This window comes from Budorcas taxicolor, chromosome 13 (genome assembly GCF_023091745.1).
Source record: "Budorcas taxicolor isolate Tak-1 chromosome 13, Takin1.1, whole genome shotgun sequence".
Lineage (NCBI taxonomy): Eukaryota > Metazoa > Chordata > Mammalia > Artiodactyla > Bovidae > Budorcas > Budorcas taxicolor.
The window spans coordinates 70,856,706-70,878,510 of record NC_068922.1 but is presented as its reverse complement, the minus strand read 5'-3'; the positions used below and the strand labels follow the sequence as shown (position 1 = coordinate 70,878,510).

The 21,805-nt window shown below is 46.5% G+C and overlaps 1 protein-coding gene across 1 annotated transcript in view; it reads left to right on the top strand.

Moving 5' to 3' along the window:
- The window catches only part of PTPRT (protein tyrosine phosphatase receptor type T), an 816,693-nt gene that overhangs the window by 531,301 nt on the left and 263,587 nt on the right, over positions 1-21,805 (top strand). The window contains exons 9-10 of the mRNA XM_052650453.1: positions 3,387-3,588; positions 4,964-5,066. Coding sequence (XP_052506413.1) covers positions 3,387-3,588; positions 4,964-5,066 — 305 coding nt within the window. The remainder of the gene's footprint in view (positions 1-3,386; positions 3,589-4,963; positions 5,067-21,805) is intronic.

The following is a 21,805-nucleotide window of genomic DNA, read 5'->3' as shown; positions in this document are numbered from 1 at the left end:
TGGATTGAATTTGGAGTGCAGGAAAGGAATTGGCTAGTAAATAAGGCATGAGTTTTACCACCCAGTGTCTGTATATCAATGTAGTTGCCACCAGCCCAGGCAGGGGATGGGGGTGGAATTTCAACAGGATGCTCTAGCACCCCGGGGTTCACAGCCACAGGCAAAACTATTCGAACATCTGCCCCCTTCTTCCACCAGGAAAAACTGGATTCCAGCTACACACAGCTCTCCAGTCTACACAGGATTTTTGTCCATTCTCCCAAGCCTTCTCCCACCCCAGGTCTTGGCCCACTTAGTTTGCTCTGCCTAGAACCTAGAATGCTCCTTTCTCTGCTCTGACTCTTTATCATCCCCAGGTACTATTGATAGTTCAGTTTTCCCCTTAAGATGCCGCCCTGAGCACTTTGTCTTAGTTTGACATTTCTCAGGAGCAGAGCCTGAGACAAGGATTTGAGCATGAACAGATTATTGAGAACTTTGGGAAACACTAAGAAGTGGGGAAGGAAGAGGAAGGTAGCCAAGGATGGGCGTGTTTTCCAGCCAGCTACCTATGGAGGCACATGGAGTGACATCCCTCAGGGAAATCCCCAGGGGTGCAGCAACAGTATCGCAAGAGAGGAGCCAGGAATGTGTTTCAACTTCCATCAGTCCAGTCTCTGGGGGTGTAAATTATCTGACTTGCTTCTGGGAAGGGCTGAAGTGGGTGGAGTTATCAGAGGGAATGCTGTGACCACGGGCCCCCGGGACCTGAGGGATGGGTGCCCTGCCAGCTCTGCTTGCAAAGTGCCCGAATCCTTCAGTTCTGTGCACGGTTCCTCCTGGCCTCACTGCACTGCAGGCAAAGTCTGGCCTCTCTCCTCAACCTGTGACATCAGTTGCCACACTGCTGCTGTTTCATAGCAGAGAGAGAGATTACCTCTTTCTCCAGAATGGTTGGTGCTCTAACCAGAAAGAGCCAACTACTAATTTCTTTTAACTATTTATTTATTTGGCTGCACTGAGTCTTGGTTGCAACATGTGGGATCTTCAGTAGCAGCTGAACTCTTAGTTGGGGTCTGTGGGATCTAGGTCCCTGACCAGGGTTCAAACCTGGGCCCTCTGTATTAGAAGCATGGGGTGTTAAGCCCTGGACCACCATAGAAGTCCCAGCTGCTTATTTTTGAAGCAAAGTTGGTATATTCCCTTTTCTGCCTGGCTTTGGCCTTCCTGACAAGCATGATACATTCCTGAGGGAAGACAGTGGTGCAAGGTGGCTGTGTTGTTAACTTACCTCATTCTGGAACAGAAGACCCTGAGGACAGGGCCTGACCAGTGTTCATTGCATTCATTTGCTAGGGCCTGGCCACACAGAGTGCACGTCCTAGCATACGGGAGTGTGCGGGCACTAGTTGTCACAGAGCAAGTGAGAGAGTGAATGAACAGAATGAACGTATTCTTTGGTTACTTAAATTCGTTTTTAGGCTGGCAAGTGTGGTTTGAAATAAAGAACACAGGTTTCAGAGTCCAACAAACCTGGGTTTATCTTTGGTCAGAGATAGGACACGGGATAACCTCGACAAGGCCTGATCTCTGGCCACATGGGATAGCCTTGTGAATCTCACACACATGATGTTGAGCAAAAGAAGCGGACACTGAAAAGTACAGCCTGTACAATTCCATTTGTATAAAGTTCAAAGCCAGGCAGAGTTAGTCTGTGCTGTTAGAAGTCAGGGTAGAGGGTATTCTTGCAGGGGAGGGGGGATCAGAAAGGAGATGTGAGGGGAAAACCTCGGGTCTGGTAATGTGTCTCTTGATTAGTTGCTGGTCACATGGTCCTGTCCAGTTAGTAAAACTTCATCTAGCTGTCTAGTTTTCTGAATATAAATTGTGCTCCAGTAAAACACTTTTAAAAGAACAAACTAGATAAACCTGAGCTTCCTTGGTGACCCAGATAGTAAAGAATCTGCCTGTAATGTAGGAGACCTGAGTCTGATCCCTGGGTTGGGAAGATCCTCTGGAGGAGGGCATGGCAACCCACTCCAGTGTTCTTGACTGAAGAATCCCATGGACAGAGGAGCCTGGTGGGCTTCAGTCCACTGGGTCACAAAGAGTCGGACATGGCTGATCACACACACCCACACCCCCCCCCCCACACCCCCAAGTAAACCAAAAGTTTGCTGCTTTAACAGCTGTGAAATTTAGAAATAAGATACTTAGAGTGTGATCCCTGGGGGCTGGTAAGGCAATACCAACTGTTTTGTTACTTTCACAGCAGCATAATATGCAGAAGCTGAGAGGGAGCACCAGGAAACTTTTTAGGGCTTTGACATTGCATGTGTGGTCAATGGATGTGTCTCCTTGCACGTGTGTAGAACTCACGTGATGAGTCATGTGTGATGTGGTCTTTGAATCATTGTGGGTCTGCAGTGGATGAGGAAACAGAACTGGGTCTTCATCATAGATATTTCAAAAAGCACCGATTTAATGCAGATTGTTCCCATTGGAGCCTCAGTGTCTCCATCATTAAAATGAGAATGGATATCTTGATACCCCCAAGGTTTTCAGGGAAAACAAATGAGATAATACATGAGACACCAGCCAGCACCTTGTGGAGCAGGGGATGCGTCATGCATTTTTAACTAGCCTTCCAGATAATTCTTATCAGGACACTCTACGTGAACACTGCTCTACAGCCACACAGGCTTTCCCTTGTGGCTCAGCTGGTAAAGAATCCGCCTGCAATGCAGGAGACCTGGATTTGATCCCCAGGTTGGGAAGATCCCCTGGAGAAGGGAAAGGCAACTCACTCCAGTATTCTCGCCTAGAGAATTCCACGGACTCTCTAGTCCATGGGGTTGCAAAAAGTCGGACATGACCAAGCAACTTTCACTGCAGCCACATTGTCCAAAGTGATGGCCCCAAGCAACACAGGGTCACCACACTTTTGAAATGTGGCTAGTTCAAGTGGAGATGTGCCATAGGGTAAAATATACACTCGATTTCTAAGACCTAATATGAATAGTAGAGTAGAACATATTTCATTAAATTTTTATGTTGATTGCAGGTTTAAATAATAATATTTTACATCTACTGAGTTCAACCAAATAGATTATGAAAATTAATTTTGCTTTATGGTCTTCTTTATTTTTTCTGTAATGAGTGTGACCATTAGAAAGTTGAGAGTTATGTATGTGGATTAAACTCTATTTCTACTAGACAGCAGTAGTCCAGAGCACGGACAGTGAGTCCTTGGAGGCTGGGATCGTCTGTAAGGCGGATGGTAATGGCCGAACTCGTGAGCATGCTCGCTTGCCTTCTGCTTTCCTCCCCTTACGCTCCTCCAGGTGAGCTCCACTCAGCTTCCTGGGCAAGGCACTGATTGGTTTGTTTGCTGGCTTCTTGCACAGATCAACTACAAGGCCGTGGGCTCATTGGACCCGAGTGCTGACCTCTCCAGCCAGAGGGGCAAAGTGTTCAAGCTTCGGAATGAAACCCACCACCTCTTTGTGGGTCTGTACCCTGGAACCACCTACTCCTTCACCATCAAGGCCAGCACTGCAAAGGGCTTTGGACCGCCCGTCACCACCAGGATTGCCACCAAAATTTCAGGTATCTGTCCTAGAAAGGGGAGAGGAAGACAGGTGATGGTGTTGGCTTTTATCCACTCCTAATATACCTGGGAGTGGAAAAGGGCGGAGCCGACCATGACCATGTGATCTTGGAGCAACAAGGACAGTGCAGTCCCGTGTGTGTCACTACCGTCATCTCATGAAGAAAACCTAATCCAGGAGCTTCCTAAAATATGAAACACACATCAGTTACACTAGACCAGAGGGAATGCTGAGTGATTTACTAAACAGTTTACCTAGCACACAGTGGCATCAAATAGTACATTTCCCCCATACGATTTCATCTGTAAAAATGTGATTCATTTTCAAGAGTATTCCTTTTGGCAGTGCAGGGCACAGCACAGGTTCTCATGTAACCTCCAGTGAATGAGTGAATGAAAAAAAAAGTGAATGACCAGAGCCAGAGCAACCCAAGATGTCACCTGCCATCAGCTGTAAGACCCTCTCCCCCACCAGACAGCTTCAGAGCAGAATTATCTCAGATGCGTGTCTACAGTTTACATTATTTCAGCATGCCCATGCCATTCTGGTCTGCATCCATACATATTTTGCATAGATACAGACCCCTGGTAGTTTTTGTAGCTTAATGTTTCCATACACCCTTAAACCATGAGCTTCTTCCATGTTGTTATACTGCTTTCATTACAATGTTCTGTCAAGTGGATGGACGTAATTTAATTAAACATTCCCCTGTGGTTGGATGTATTTGGCGCCTCCATGTTTTTAATAAAATAATGCTTCAATGAACATGTTACCGAATAAAGTTTGATTTCTTGGCTTGGATTATGAATTTAGGATTAAATTCCAGAAATTGAAATACTGAATTAAAAGGGATATAAGATTAATAGCTCTTAGTACAAATGGCTAAATTACCTTCTCAGGGGATTAGGTTTAGTGATGCTCCTATCAGAAGAGAGGGTCTCATGAAGGAAAAAAAAAAAAAAGATCAGAGCAAAGTTCATCACTGCTGTAATTTGTATTTGCATTTTATTTCTTTTATTTTAATTTTTAAACTGTATTTGCATTTTAAATGTGTTTAAGGTTGACTCTACATTCACACCTTTAAGTGCTTATATTTCCTGCATTTATCTGTCTATATGGTGTGGAACTTTTTGATCCATGAAGGCTACCAGCCACATCATTGTTCCCCTCTCCAGACTCTTCTGCATCCTGAAGGAACCTACAGGAAGGTTGAAAGTCAGGGTCTTCTTTGCTGAAAGCCTCGGATGCCATGTGACTCAACCAATGCTTCCCCAGATAGCTCCCTCCTAGGCAACCTGGGTGTCTTGTGGGAGGTGATGGTGGGGTGCGGCTGGGACCTGTGCTCAGCTCCCTTCTCTCTGTTCTCTGTCCAGCTCCGTCAATGCCTGAATACGACACAGACACCCCACTGAATGAAACAGACACGACCATCACGGTGATGCTGAAGCCTGCTCAGTCTCGGGGAGCCCCTGTCAGGTGAGGAGGGGTCTTAGGCTGACGTTTTCCATTTTCTTTCTCTTCACCATGCGCGCCTCCAGCAGAATTATGCCACTGGCAATGCCTGTGGGCAAGACTGCCCAGGAGCAAAGCTTCCTGGAGGAAAAGGATCAGCAGCTTCAAGCCCAGTTCAGAGGGCCACTGAGCCAGGAGCCCTCTCTCCCCACCATGGAGCACTGGGACTGGCTTAGTGGGAAGGTGTGGATGGGGATCTGAAGAGGGGTGGGAGAGAACTTTCTGGAACAAGCCTATGGTAAATTTATTTAGTCAGGCCAGAGGCCCCGGGAACACAGTATCCCGGCAAGATCACCTTTACTCGCCCATCTGCCATTAACAGACATGGAGACAGATGCACCAAATAATCAAAATGACCCGCTCAGAAATTTCAGAGAAGACACGACCTCTGCACTAGTCCCGTTTATGGCCTTGGTGTTCCACAGGGGCCTTGAAGTCAGAGTCATACTACAGGTATGTTAATAAGAGGCTGGAGCCCCGAGTGTATCTATAGCACAAGCAGTGAAGGCATCTCTGTAGCCAAGCTCACCCCAAGCAAGTCCATGGGCCTCCAGCTGTCAGGAGGGTGGGCACCTCTTTTAAATAAGCTGCCCTTTGTATCGTGGTGGCCAGAAAGTTCATCTGGGTTTTCCATACGATGTTACTAGCTTTTGCTCAGAGCTCAAGGGACTACAGACCCTTGAAGCCAAGCAGTGTGTTCGGTGGAACAGCTTTCAAATTGGCTCAGTTCAGTTCAACAAGCATGCATGGAGTATTTTATATGCCAGGAATGGAGCAGAGTACAGGGGATAAAAGCAATTTGTTGATTCCTTCATTCGATGAACATTTCTTGAGCTCTCACCCAGTGCCAGGCACTGTTTAAGTGCTTGGAGCACGCCTGTGAACTAGCTGCAAATGACTCATGCTCTAAAGAAAGCTGGACTCTAGTTGGGGAGCCAGAAACATGAAAACTTAGTTACAGTACAATTCATGCTTGTGGAGATGCACATAGGAGCTCAGGGGACAGAAGTCCCAGAGCAGGTGACAGTGAAATGTATCTTTGTTGTTCAATCACTAAGTCATGTCAGATTCTTTGTGACCCCGTGGACTGCAGCATGCTAGGCCTTCCTTTCCTGCACTTTCTCCCAGAGTTTGCTCAAACTCGTGTCCATTGAGTCAGTGATGTCACCCAACCACCTCATCCTCTGTTGTCCCCTTCTCCTGCCCTCAATCTTTCCCAGCATCAGTCTTTTCCAATGAGTCGGCTCTTTGTGTCAGGTGGCCAAAGGATTGGAACTTTAAGAGCTATATCTTAAATGTTGTATGAGATTTAAGAGCAGTAAGATGGTCCAACATGAGTGAAGGCATGGAGTCAAGAGGGAGCCTGATGTCATGGGGAGCTACCAGGAGCAGTTATATTTGCTGTAGCATAAAGGTCAAGGCAGGAGTTGGGAGCTAATAGAGGGGGCACTGGAAAGCCACTGAATAGCCACATGCAGAGCCTCTTTTGTGATACCGGAGACTGGGAGATCAGCCAAGAAGGAGGCTATTGAGATGGTCTAGTTACCTGTTTTCCTCCCTAGTCCTATTCCAGAAATTATGGACAGTGGAGCAAATAGAATCAGTTGCCAGCAATTTGAATTTTCTGCCTGTTCTGTGGACTTTGAACAGTGTCTATCCTAAGTCAGGTGGGTCTTCAGGCCATCAAACAGGTATGTGTAGCATTTGTGAGAGTATAATTTTTGCATTATATTCCACACATCAGTTGTTCCAGGACTATCCTAGCTGTGATGAGCCAGAGCAGATGGTGGCTTTTTAACATCAGATAAGGATTACCATACTGTTACTGTAGATTACTGAACTGCTATGTTTCTTCCTGTTATTCTCGAACAACATTGTGATTATTTTTCCTCTATGCACTAAGATTGGACTTCCCTGGTGGCTCAGATGGTAACAAATCCATCTGCAATGCAGGAGACCTGGGTTCGATCCCTGGGTCAGGAATATCTCTTGGAGAAGGAAATGGCAACCCACTCCAGTATTCTTACCTGGAGAATTCCATAGACAGAGGAGCCTGGTGGGCTTCAGTCCATGGGGTTGTAAAGAGTCAGACATGACAGAGGGACTAATACTTTCACTTTCATGCACTGAGATATTATTAAACTTTAGCTCAGTTGCTCAGTCGTGTCTGACTCTTTGCGACCCCATGAATCGCAGCACACCAGGCCTCCCTGTCCATCACCAACTCCCAGAGTTCACTCAGACTCACGGCCATCGAGTCCGTGAGGCCATCCAGCCATCTCATCCTCTGTCGTCCCCTTCTCCTCCTGCCCCCAATCCCTCCCAGCATCAGAGTCTTTTCCAATGTGTCAACTCTTCGCATGAGGTGGCCAAAGTACTGGAGCTTCAGCTTTCGCATCATTCCTTCCAAAGAACACTCAGGACTGATCTCCTTTGAATGGACTGGTTGGATCTCCTTGCAGTCCAAGGGACTCTCGAGTCTTCTCCAACACCACAGTTCAAAAGCATCAATTCTTTGGTGCTCAGCTTTCTTCACAGTCAAACTCTCACATCCATACATGACCACTGGAAAAACCATAGCCTTGACTAGACGGACCTTTGTTGGCAAAGTAATGTCTCTGCTTTTCAGTATTACTAAACTGGTTCATCCAATAAATTAGGGTGAACCTCATTGGTTCATTGATCCCTAATGTGGGACCATTAGGTCCCACATGTGGTAAGTCACTTCAGTTGTGTCCAGCTGTTTGCACCCTTATGGACCATAGCCTGCCAGGCTCTTCTGTCCATGGGATTCTCCAGGCAAGCATACTAGAGTAGGTTCTAGTATCTTTGTAGTATCTAGTATCTCCAGGGGATCTTTGCCATTTCCAGGGGATCTTTGCAACCCAGGGATTGAACCCACATCTCACGTCTCCTATTTTGCAGGCAGATCTTTACCATTGAGCTACTAGGGAAGCCCTTGGGAGCCCACAATTTTCAAGTTGAAAGAGCTGGCTAGCTTCCATTTGATGAGCACCCACTGGCTGTGTGCCTATCACTATAGATAAACTGTCTGCCTCCTCACAGCATTGCAGTTGTAGCTTCCCCATTTTGCAGATATGGAAACTGAGATACACAGAAACTAAGTGCATGGACCCAGCCATGAAACACATAAGTGGTGCAGGCAGACTTTAAACCCAATTCAGCCACCCCTAAGCCAATACTCACATCAGTCTAGCCATACCACCTCCCTAGGAGAAAAGTCATACGTGATATATTTTGGTGACATTTCCATTGGGAAAAAAATTAAAATAAATGTCACTGCTCAGAGGGCAATGCCTGTTGTCTGGAAAAGTCTGGCTGCTTTTCTTCTTAAGCTCTAGATTACTGAGGGTGGCCCAACACTCATTTTCTGGAATTATTTTCAGACTCTTGCTTGGGCGTTTGCCAAGAAGGGAAGAGACTAATCAGTGCCAGCCAGCAAGGCTTTCAGGACAACCATGTGACAGCAGAAGCAATATCACATAGAAGTCAACTACCTTAATCCTGTGTCACCGTGAACTCGGTACTAGAATGCCCCTGTGGGAGGCGGTCGACCATTAAATCATTTAACAAATATTTTTTGAGCAGGAACTGAGCTAAGCCCTGAAGATATAGCAGGAAACAAGACAGACACATGCCTGTCCTCTAGAGTCTTTGTTGCTGTTCAGTCACTAAGTCATGTCTGACTCTTGTGACCCCATGGACTGCAGCACACCAGGCTTCCCGGTCCTTCACCATCTCCCGGAGTTTGCTCAAACTCATGTCCATTGAGTCAGTGATGCCATCCAACCATCTTATCTCCTGTCACTCCCTTCTCCTCCCACCCTCAATTTCTCCCAGCATCAGGGTCTTTTCCCAATTAGTCAGTTCTTCACATCAGGTGGCCAAAGTAATGGAGCTTCAGCTTCAGCATCAGTCCTTCCAATGAATATTCAGGACTGATTTCCTTTAAGATGGACTGGTTTGATCTCCTTGCTGTCCAAGAGGCTTTCAAGATTCTCCTCTCGAACCACAATTCAAAAGCATCAGTTCTTTGGCACTCAGCCTTCTTTATGGCCCAGCTCTCATATCTGTACATGACTACTGGAAAAACCATAGCATTGACTAGATGGACCTTTGTCAGCAAAGTGGTATCTCAACTTTTTAATACACTGTCTAGGTTTGTTATAGCTTGAGTCTCACCATCCGTTGAATATGCATGTGAATGGGGCAGGGAGGGGGGTGCATTAAGGAAGAAAGGAAACAGAATAATGAAACCAGCAAAGCAAGATAACATGAAGCCAGTAGGGACAGTGACTATATTGGTTGAGAGAAGGAATAGTCAGGCTGGAGAGATGAGCACAAACCAGGAAGTGGACCAGCATGGAGTCCTGCAGGCTAGGAGAAGCAGGAGCCTTGAGAAAACAGCCAAGGCAATCTGTGACCCCCGGACACAAAGAGCTCTCTAGATGCATTGGGTCAAGGATGCCCGGAATCGTGTTTTATATTAATAGCGAATAGTGCCTGTAATTCTGTCGTAGCATCTGATTGTCACTTAGCCAGTGAGTAAGCTGTGTGCGAAATGCCATCTCCATTTCAGAGGAGAAGCTAAAGACTAAGATATTAAGTGACTGGCCCAAGGTCATGGACCTAGCTTCCTGCCTCTGAGTTCATTGCTCCACCAGGAAGTTCTGAGTTCCCCCTAGCTGGGATGTCATGTGATGACAGGGTAACCTTCTGGTGGGGTTGCTGTGGGGTGAACCTCCACCAGCTAAGGAGTGAAGGGTGGAGAAGACAGTTCTGATTGCATGGGCCCAACCTGTAACTGATGAAGCCCGGCATGGCCCTGGAGAGCCTTCCTGTTCTCCAGCAGACTCATACCTGAGCCTCAGCTTCCAGGCGACCCCCAGGTAGGCTATGATCCTCCTGCCACTGATGCTTTGATCCTGGCTGAGCCAAACTCCAGGCCCTGGTGAAATGCCTGCTGCCCCACGCGTGAAGCCACACGGCTCTGACTGTGTCTGGTAGGACTGAGCGTGGCAGGGTAGGGGGACGCTGATCGGGAAGGGAAGGATTGCCGCTGGGGCTCCCACACCCTCATCCCTCCAGCCAAACCACCTTGGCAGCCTTGGCCTATTTTTCTAACACTCCGCAATGGAGATTTATTGCTTTTGCATTGCTTTCCCCAGGCCTTCAAAGATTTATTGGTTTTTAAGTGACAGAATCCCAGAATTGCTTAAAAGATCAATCAAATAGTGACTAGAATCTAATATTCAGTTCCAGCTCACACACGCCGAGCCTTCTTCCCTCACGCCCCGCCTGTCATGCTGATGTATCTGTAGTAAGCTTCATGAGAAAGTAACTTGGCCGTGAATTAATCACCCATAATGCAGTCCCGGAAGGGATGCCCAGGGCTGAGCCCCTGGTTCTGGAGCAGACCCTCCTCTGGATCCCCAGCTGGCTTCCTGAGAGCTGTCCTCCACACTCTCACCCTACACTGTCTCCTTCCTGTCCCGTCATTCCCTGGGACCCACCCACTCAGCTTCTGCATCAGCTTTTTTTGGAACTTCCCTGACCGGGGATCAAACCCACACACCCACTGCAGTGGAAGCGTGGAGTCTTAGCCACTGGCCTGCCAGGAATCAGCTTCAGGATTAGCTCTTTCTCCTCCCTCTGCCACTGTCCACCCCGCTCTTCTGACCTGCCAGGGCGGCTTTCTGGTCTGCCTGTCATAAGTTCCTCTTCCTTCAGTCCATCCCCTGCAGGATTTCTGAACTGGTCCTTTAGAAAGCACAAATTTCCTGCTTAAAGGTCTTAAATGGGTCACTGGCTTCCTACATTAAGTTCAAGCTTCTTAGTACAGAATTCAAGACCCATTCAAATCTGTTTCTAACCTTCTTGTCTGGCTCTGTTTCTTCTTACCCTGTCCCTTTAATGGGCTTTACTCAACCATGCCATGTATGCTTCCTTCATTATTCTTTCATGAGCTTTTAATTATGTTATACATTTGTTTGTATATTTTATTTGGTTTTCTTTCTTATATGCCCCTCACTTGACTGTGAGCTCCAGGAAGCCAAGAAGTTTGACGCTAATAGATCCCTTCCTGGAACAGGGTCTTCCTTTAGTAGGTACTCCAAAAAAGAGAGAGAGGGACAAAAAGAGAGTAAGAACGGGTTGGGAGGGTGGGGTATGGATAAAGAGAGAGACAGAAAAAGAAAAAGAAGGTTAAATTCAGCAGCTCGGGTGGTAGCTGGCAGAGGCAGGGTACTGGGACGGTAGAGACGCGCTTCACCGGCCCTGCTTTTACCTGTCTCCTTGTGTGCGAGGGCACAGTCCAGTACAGCTGCCTGTGGTGACCCAGATGCCCTGTGCTTACCGTCTGATGGACACCACTAGCTACACGTGACTATCAAGCACTTGAAATAGGACTAGTGAAACCAAGGAACTGATTTTTTTTTTTAATTTTATTTGAATTGAAGAGTCATACACGCTGCCATTTGGACGTGCCGCTCTATAGGGAAGACACACAGAAAAAGAATGCAGCTGAGCCGGTGTATCTGGTCCGCGGTTTCCATGAGAGTTCAGAGCAGAGCCTTCCATCATTGGCTCCGTGAGCTCAGTTGAGAGGAGGGCTTCTTGGAGGCTGTGTTGCCTGAGAACTGCCAGACGAGGGGGAATTTGACTCAGGAGGAATGGTGTGTACAGAAGCTGAGGGAGAGCAGATGCACGTTAGGTTCAGGGAGCGTTGGGCCAGGGCACAGAGATGGAGAATGAGGCAAAGAAGTGGGCAAGAGCCAGGTAAGGCCTTCGTTCGGGGTTTAGACTTTGGCTTAAAGGATATGGGGAACACTGGCAGGAAGATGCTCAAGTTTTTGTCCTTCTCTAAGCAGTCAAGCCCTTGTCTGTTCCATTGTCTCTGCAGATCACGGCATCCTCCACCTCCCCAACACCCAGGTCAGGTCTGCCGCATCTGGGACCATCTCGCGTCCTGCTGTGGGATGTACCAGCCCCACCTTGGGTTCGCATGCTTCCTGGCCCCTCCTCGGTCAGGGACTTGCATTTTCAGTCTCTACCAGCCTGTGACCTCTTTGGGGGCAGAAACTGGGTCCCACAGGCTCAAACCTGAGATCTCATGCTCTTCCTACCACAGCTGATATCCCAGATGGAGACACTGGTGCAGCAGAAGCTCCTGGAATCAGATCCCCTCATGCGATTGACTTATTTCATGGCTTAGGGTCAGATTCTGAATTTCTCTGATTCAAGCTGCTGGTAGGTAAAATGAAAATACCCATATCACAGATTGTTTTAAAGGTCAAATAAGCTCAAGTGCATAAAGTGCCATTGGTAGTTGTTCAGTTTGCTCCTGGGGTTGACCCAGCTGTTGAGACAAGTGGTGGCTGCCTGCCCTGGGTCGGCTATGGCAGGATTATTCTCTGAGCCCTGCTACAGTTGATGCCTGTTTGCTGGGTGCCCTCTAACACTGTATCAGATTCACTGCAGGCTTGTGCTGGTGGGCCTGTGACATGTCAGGGAGTGTGCAGTGGTCTCCAAAGGTGTCACAAAATCCTCAAAATGATTCTCAAAAATGGATTCTCAGTTTTGAGTGCCTTTCAGAAACACCAAATCAATCAGACAGGGCTAGGAGGTCTCAACTACTGAAGGGCCAGCAAAACAAGGGCCAAGAGCAGTGCCCTCAACTTGGAGGCGATACCACTCAGTGTTGTGAAATCAAAGCGAACAGATCCACAGCCCCCTCAGGAAGGGGCGTAGGGGCCCCTGACCTGAAAAGTGTCTAAGTGCTAGTCGCTCAGCTGTGTCTGACTTTTTTCAACCCATGGATTGTAGCCACCGGCCTTCTCTGTCCGTGGAATTCTCCAGGCAAAAGTATGAGAGTATTCTTGCCATTTCCTTCTCCAGGGGATCTTCCCAACCCAGGGATCAAACCCATGTCTCCCTCATCGCAGGCAGAGTCTATACCATCTGAGCCACCAGGGAAGCATGAGCAGAGACCTTATAAATACTAGGACATGGAGTGGGGACATGGAGTCAAAGACCATGCAGGAGAGATGAGACCAGATCCTGGGAGATGAATGGGGTTTATCTGTTAACTCATCTGCTTATCAATTCATCAACTAATTAAGCAATAATCATCTACTTTGAATTTCAGCAAAAAAACACATGCCAGACCCTGTGCTGAGCACTAGAGACCCAGAAATGAGCAAAACAGGCCCACCAACTGCTGACATCGTAAGCCCAGATACAACTCTGAACAGTGCCACTGACACCCACAACAGACTGTTATCAGCTGTAGCTGAGTCTTACAGGGTCCATGTCACCTCACCATCCCACCTCTGATTTCAGCCAACTGAGGTGGATAGTTCACACAGAGTTATAGGATCCCATCTCCAGCATCAACACCCACCTTTTTGTTGACATCCAAATGTGGCAAAATGCCACAGTTCCTTCTCCAGAGTCCCATGGATCTGGTATATTCTGAGCAAGCAGGTTCAGCTCAGGAATGCAAGTGATTTAATGCTACTGATGCCTCATGCTACAACTTCTGAAGTTCTGTGCTCCTTAGGGCTCGGTAACAAGAGAAGCCGCCTCAGTGAGAAGCCCATGCACTGCAACCAGAAAGAGCCAGTGCAGCCAAAGAAATAAACACGAAGGTGTCGGAGATGCAGTTGTTGAGGAGGTAGAATGGGCGAGCCTTGGCGATGACTTCTCTCTGGGGCAGGGGATGGGTATGAAGAAAAAGACACTGTCCAGGACGGCTCCCAGGTCTCTGGATTGGTTAAATGGATGCATCACGGTGCCATTCTCTGAGCCGAGGAACGCAGAGGGAGGGAAAGATCTGTGAGGGGCCTGAATGGGGGAGTCGGAAACCACTTGGGCAAGGACAGGCTGGGGCCTGAGGCATGGTGCAGGCAACCTTGGAGGGGCCTGGACCAATTGGGGAACTTGTGGCTCACTTTCCTGGGCTACTTGAGGCATAGTGCCCAGAGGGTAGGGCTCTAGCTTGGAGGGTCAGAAGTATGACACACTGGATACTGGGAGACAGTGTAATGTGGCCAATGACTTCTAAGGTCATTGCAGGTTCTCTCCACTGCCTGCTGAGAACCCATAATCCAGCTGCCTTTGACAGGTACAGCTACTTAAGACTAGAGATTCTGAAGTACATACTGATGAGCTATAGGGCGAACAGGAGTTCCAGTCAGCTTTTAAAGAAAGAAGGTGATTTATTGAGAAGTAAAGGAAACAACTGCCAAATTTCCTCTAGGATTCCTTTAATAACTGTGAAGCCCAGAGTGGGATCACGTGAAGCAACCACAGGAGGGTTTTGCCAGTCTATGGAGCTGCAGTGAGGAACATTGGCATCATTACCATCTGATTCTCAGATACCAGCATGCGATGGCATCCTATTAGGGAGGGGAAATGAAAATTTGGAGGATTTGTTAACATGGGGCAGCCTGAGGACTTCACGAGTCCCTGTCCACATTGGTAGAGATGAGAAACCACAGTTACATTTAGAAGCTCTTTCTCTAAACATCTTTTGCTTCACTGAGTTCTCTGCTCTCTGGGCCGCCTCTACCAGAGCCTGGAGATGAGGAGTGTTACGTATGATGTGGGGGGATGGGAAAGAAGCGTTCCCCCACAAAGCTGTGAGATTGAGTTCTGCACATAATACCACTTGTTGTCAAGTCTCACAGCCTGCTGGGATTTCATCACACCAGATTGGGAAAGAGCAGGAGCCACATACAAGAAGCAACGGCCAGAAATAAGGAAAAATGAGATAAATGCTGCTGCAGAGCTATTTCCGATGGGGCTGTCCCACACTCTGAATATGACGGCTAATGGAACATGGAACTGTGATTAAATAGACTTGTAACAACTACTAGTGAAACCACCAAGGAGGCTCTGAGTGTAACCCAGAGCTGCACTCAGAACAGTCATCCAGGAAAACAAAAGGGACAAAAAGGTGCAACTCGAATAGCTGAGGTGGGTTTGCATTCACCTTAGTGCGTCCTGATTGCATCGCAGCTCTTCTTTGATCAGCTCCTCCCTTGCCCACCTTCCCCTACCCACCTCCCAACCCCCGAACGACCCAGCTTACCAAGAATGAATTGGCTCTGGTGTTACAGGATTCTGGATCAATTTCCTTAGGCTCAAACCAAAGAGGGAAGACAGGTGTTTTAGGAGGAATATTTTAAATGGAGCAGGAGCAGTTGCTGGAACATGAAGCACGAAGGAGTGTTCTATTTTGGACCGTCTGCCATCTGGAGAGATGGAAGCAGAGACTGTTACTGGCGTGAGGGAAAGGAGAGTGTGGTTGTCATGTTCACCTCCTACCACAGGCACTATTTAAATTCCCCCAGAACTGGAGTGCTGGAGAGGCCTCGGAGCAGGGGGCTTAGATTTGGGAATCATTAACATCCAGGTGATATTTAAAGCATGGGAGGAGTAGAGAGCTTATCTAGGGAGACTGGAGACTGTAAGAAATGAGGAACAAGACAGAACTCTGTGAAACTCTATCAGGTACCACCCTGGAGATGGTGAAGGACTGGTCAAACACGTAGAAGAAAACCCAGAGCAGAGTTAAAACATGAAAGCCAAAGGAAGACTAATTTAAGGAAAAGAGACGATTGACATTTTATGATTTGATTTTCTCTAAGTCACAGAGGTTTCCAGTCATTTTGGCACCAGGAACTGGCTTCATGGAAGACAGTTTTTCCATGGACCAGGAAGGTGGGATGGTTTGGGGATGATGTGAATGTCATGTGCATTACAGTTACTGTGCACTTTATTTCTGTTATTGGTTTATCAGTTCCATTTCAGATCATCAGACATTAGATCGTGGAGGTTGGGGACCCCTGCTTTAAGAGGTCTAGTCAGTTTTTACAGTAGAAAAAGAAGAAAGACGCATAGCTTGACCCAGGACCATGGGAAAAGGAAGATGATGATATCAACAAAAGTGCTTAAAAGTGGACCATATGGTACAGGCTTGATTAAAAATGCCTATGCAGGTAGATGTGCAAATAATGAAAGTACTGACTGCCAGATGACCTCAATACTATTGAGAATCTGTGCAGAGGGTCCAAAGCTGGGAGAGGCTGGAAAGACAAGAAGTGATATTTAGATTGACATATACATGGGAAATAGACGGGGAAACAGTGGAAACAGTGTCAGACTTTATTTTTGGGGGCTCCAAAAATCACTGCAGATGGTGACTGCAGCCATGAAATTAAAAGACGCTTACTCTTTGGAAGAAAAGTTATGACCAACCTAGATAGCATATTCAAAAGCAGAGACATTACTTTGCCGACTAAGGTCCGTCTAGTCAAGGCTATGGTTTTTCCAGTGGTCACGTATGGATGTGAGAGTTGGACTGTGAAGAAGGCTGAGCGCCGAAGAATTGATGCATTTGAACTGTGATGTTGGAGAAGACTCTTGAGAGTCCCTTGGACTGCAAGGAGATCCAACCAGTCCATTCTGAAGGAGATCAGCCCTGGGATTTCTTTGGAAGGAATGATGCTAAAGCTGAAACTCCAGTACTTTGGCCACCTCATGCGAAGAGTTGACTCATTGGAAAAGACTCTGATGCTGGGAGGGATTGGGGGCAGGAGGAGAAGGGGACGACAGAGGATGAGATGGCTGGATGGCATCACTGACTCAATGGACGTGAGTTTGAGTGAACTCCAGGAGTTGGTGATGGACAGGGAGGCCTGGCGTGCTGCAATTCATGGGGTCACAAAGAGTCGGACACAACTGAGCAACTGAACTGAACTGAACTGAACTGATATGCACTGCTATATGTAAAATAGGTAACTAATAAGGACCTACTGTGTGGAATAGGAAAACTCTACTCAACACTCTATAATGGCCTAGATGGGAAAAGATTCTAAAAAAGAGTGGATATATGGATATATATAACAGATTCATCACTGAGTCAATGGACGTGAGTGCACAAGCTCCAGGAGATGGTGAAGAACAGGGAAGCCTGGTGTGCTGCAGTCCTTGGGGTCTCAAAGAGTCAGATATGACTGAACGACAACAATTTCACCTTGCTGTATCCCTGAAACTAACACTAACACAACATAGTAAATCAACTATACTCCAATAAATTTTTTTTAAAGAATTGATATTTAGAGAATAAGATAATTGAAGTTTCAATAATGGAACCCTGCTGTGGGATGAAGTGGCTTTGAGTCTGACCATTGGTAGTCAAATTAGATAGATGGTAATGGATTCAAGGTGAAGCCGAGTATTTTCAAGAACAGAGAGATCAGGCTATGGAGGGCACAGCTATCTAAGTAGATACAGTTCTTATGACGCTAAACCTCCCACCCAGGGGAACTGGTGAGACCCTTCCTAAGAGCAGAAGTGACTCTGCATGCTGCCTTCTCCTGGGTCTCACTTGTGCTCCAGCCTGTTTTCTGCTGACCTTCACTTCTCACTGTCCTTGTCCCTGTGACAGTTGGCACCACCGCTTTGTCTCAGACCTTGCACAGCTGATGAGTGATGGCTATCAGTTTCTCTACCTGCAGTCACCCAAAGGTCAGACTTTCAAGTCAGCCTCCATCAGGTGCCTCTCTATAGTCCCATCCCCTGATGCTTTTCTGAGCTAGTGTGTGGATCTGTGCCAAGTTAGAATCCAAGGAGGTTTTCTCTCATCCCCAAAGCTTTCTGCTCAGTACTTGTCCTGCTGCCTGCAGCTGCTCAGAGTTGCCTCCTCTTGGCAGCAGTAAGAAGGGTGATCCTGAAAGCCCTGGCTTTTTAGTAGGACCGGAACTATTTAAAGGTTAGAGTCTCCACCATGAGGTAGAAGAAATTTGTACTTATCCCCTTTCACAGTGCAGCCCATCCTTTCCTTGCCTGGCTGCTGGGGGTTTGCTGTTGAGTGCGTTTCCACTTGGGTGTAGGCTCACTAAGCAATTTATAAAGGTTATAAATGTCTTAAGTAAGTATTCTTGGCCAGAGCAGAGAGTAGCAGTAGCACAAAGAGGAATCAAGGGCCAGGGTTCAGACCTACCCAGCCCAGCACCATAGCCAAAGCTCCATGAGGCTATTGAAATTTAAATTAGTTCAAAGTAAATTAAAACTTCAGTTAGTTGCACTATCCGCATTTCAAGTCCTCAGTAGCCAGATGTGGCTAGCAGCTATCGTATTGAGCAGCATTTCCATCATCACAGAAAATTCTCTTTGACTGCATTGCTATAGACTCTGGGAGAGCTGGTAAAAATAGGTCAGGGCCCTTATTTGGTTTCAGACAGACTATTATATTAATGTAGGTATTTGAGACCATTGGTAAAGGCCAGGAATCCTGTCATAAGAAATACAAAATAGAATGGGGGCTTAGAAGGCAGAAAATATGTCTCCCCAAAAGCCAGAGGGGACCTTTGACTGGGCTTACTTATGACCCTGATCTATTAAACTGGACTTCCCAAATTCCACTGCATCACTCTTGCCTGGGAATAAAGTCTGGGGAATGGTTTAAGCCCAGAGTTTTCAAACTTTATTGACTAGAAGACTCACCTGGAGAGCTGGTAAATATTAAGATCCTTGCCCATCCCTGGTGGCTCAGTGGGTAAAAGCGTCTGCCTACAATGCGGGAGACCCGGGTTTGATCCCTGGGTCTGGAAGATCCCCTGGAGAAGGAAATGGCAACCCACTCCAATACTCTTGCCTGAAAAATCCCATGGACTGAGAAGCCTGGTAGGCTACAGTCCATGGGGTCGCAAAGAGTCAGACACGACTGAGCGACTTTCCCTTCCCCTTTTGCCCATCCCTAGTGGTAATGAAATTAGACCTGAGAATCAGTGTTTTGAACAAGCTCCCCAGTGATGATGATTCTGCTGGTCGTGAACCACAACTTGAGTACCATCGGTTTAGCCTCTAGGTAGCCCCGGGTATGGAGAAAAGAGACTGTACAGGAAACCAAATACTTTATCCTCTGGTACCAGTATTTGTTCATTGTGATAATACAAAGAAGCAGTTGTTTTGCATTTTACTATAGAGTTGCCCCTGTGGGTTTTACAGCTTTTGGAACTCTTATGTCCCTTTTGGTGTATGTTTCAGCATGAACATAATCAGTTTTTGCTTATAAGAGCTGAACTAGGATTTCTACCAGCTTATTTCTTAATCCCTGTCCACCGGGGGCTCAAAACACACCCCTGTTTTCTTATGATGATGACAATGACTGGTGTCTGAAATATATGTTGTGTTGTTGCATGCTGATAGCATATCTGAATGTATCACTTGTGTACAGATATTGGGGCTTAGGTTGAAAATGGTTGTTGGGTAAGACTGAGCATCAGTATCAGAACAAATCTGTATTCTTTTCAGAAGGCTAGAGCAGCCTGGGAGAAACAAATCCATTTCCAACTTTCACTCTATAAAAAGTTCCATATTTTCTTAGATCAGACAAAATATATTGAATGCCAAAATGCTGCAGCAATACGGACGCGTCCCTCAGCTGGGTTGGAATCTGTATGCATTGTCCCCCCGGGCCAGTTTTGATTATGTTCTTTTTCCTTTTATTGCAGTCAGCAAATCTGAATTTGCTATTGTGGGGAGAGCAAGAAGAAGAGGAAAAAAAATGAAGGTTTTTAACCTTCAGAAAGTTCAGAGGTTCAGTCTGAATAAGCACAAAAACTTTTCAGTGTGCTTCTGAATTCCTTGAATTTGCAGAACTGCTCAGAATCCCAAGAGAACTACCTTGCACATAGAATCTAGGCCCTGCTTTGTAGCTAAAAGGCAGAGCTGCCGTTATGAGAGAGGAGCAGAATTAGGGAAAGAGGTAAGAAGAATCAGAGAGGAAAAAAAAAAAAAGAGTTTGGTCCCCATCCAGGCTAAGTTTCAGCCTATTCAGTTTCTTCAATTCAAAGCCATCTGCTTCCCACGACTCTCAGATAACGTCTCCCCTGCCAGGACACCCTGTTCCTGCTTAATTGAAATTAGTTTCCAAGAATAGTTGTCCAATGCAGTTTCCAGTGGGGGGACTGTTTTGAAAGTCACAATAGGAGTCGAAGCTTTGGGATGCAGATGTCCACACATGAGCCAGATGTTTGAAAGGCATCACATGGTCTACAACAGCCTTCACATTTCCAAAGCCAGGAGTTTTCTCAGTGGCCTTTGCCACTCGCAAATGGCTCCTTTGAAACTGCCACCATCTCTCCATCAGGGACCTGTAATCCCACAAGTGTGAAGGGAAACAATCACTTTGATTCAGGTTTAGAGCAATGTGTTTCCCAGGCTTAATTATACCACAGGTATATAAATTACAGAAACATGTTAATGCTCCCATGATTAAAATTATAGAGTGCCTAATTGAAAAAGCATAAACTGAATTGAAGAATTCCTAATTATAGTTTGCTTTGAGGTGTTAATTTCCTCCATAACGAATGTGTAATTTCTTGGAACCTAAACAGGTAGCCTCTTGCATCAGCACGTAGGCTGCAGACAGATGGGATAAGGTTGATTTTTCCATTCAGAAGGTTGACAGAGGAGGCTTGGTTCAGGGGGAGAGGGTTGAAAAGGAGCTTGGGAAGGAGGTGGAACTAGTGAAGGCCATGAGCCAGGTGCACCTTGTGGACATTGAGCCAAGGATTGATGAGGAGCCCCTAGAAAAATTTTCCACCTGCTTTTCCCTTTACAAAGTCTCAACTATCATCCCAGTTAGGTTTAGTAATTTTTGTGCCTGCAAGACAGTGATTCTTAAAATTTGGTCTGGGCCAATGGTAATATCTGGGAATTTGTTAGAAGTGCAAACACTAGGCCCCGCCCCTAATCTATTGAGTGAGGAGCTCTGTGGCTGGAGCCCAGATGGCTTGTGTTTTAACAAGACCTCCAGAAGATTCTGATACATGCTAGAGTCTGGGGAGCACAATTCTGAATTGGGCCCAGATGGCCAAAGTCACATCCAGCTGAGCTTTCTTGGGCTCCTTCTCTGGATCAGAAGCTGTGATTGGTGGCTTCCCAAGCATTATTTCATTTTATATTCTTAACATCACACTGGAGTAGGAAAAAAAACAAAAACGCTCCTTCTTTCACAGATGAGAAAATTGAGATCCAGAGAAGTTGGCTTGTCCAGCTCATATTATCTTTGAGAGCTGGAGGCCTTGCCTGTAAGTTCTGATGGAGAGTCAGATGCATCATTGTCCATTTTTTTTCATTGTTGTGACATAGTTTCCATTCATATCTTTACTGATCAACGCATTTTCTAAACACTATAGAGCTGGAGGCAGAACTGCGCCTGAGAATGGCTTCTAGGTGAGCCAAGACTTTGCTAATGTTGAGTCTGACTGTAAGAGGACGAGGAACGGGCTCCTAAGTATTGGGTTGGCCAAAAAGTTAACTTGAGCTTTTCCATAAAATGTTACAGAAAACCCCCCCAAAAGTTTTTGGTCAAGTCAATATTTGTAAAAATTGCTATTAATGGCATAGATTGTTAGGATGCATTCTTCCTGAACAGTGATGTGAATTCTAAGTATGAAAGGCCACAGCTCAAAAAGATACTCCTTGAATTCTGGCAGGAACTCCCCTTGCATAATGACCCAAACAGCTGTAAGCCCCCTATTAGTTACTTTGGGGAGCCGATGAATAAGATACACTCTATCTCCATCTCCTCTGTCCAGACATAGAAGCCTGTTTTCTCAGGCTTCTGTTTTCTAGTCTAAACAGAATAGGTCAGAGACCTATTCTGT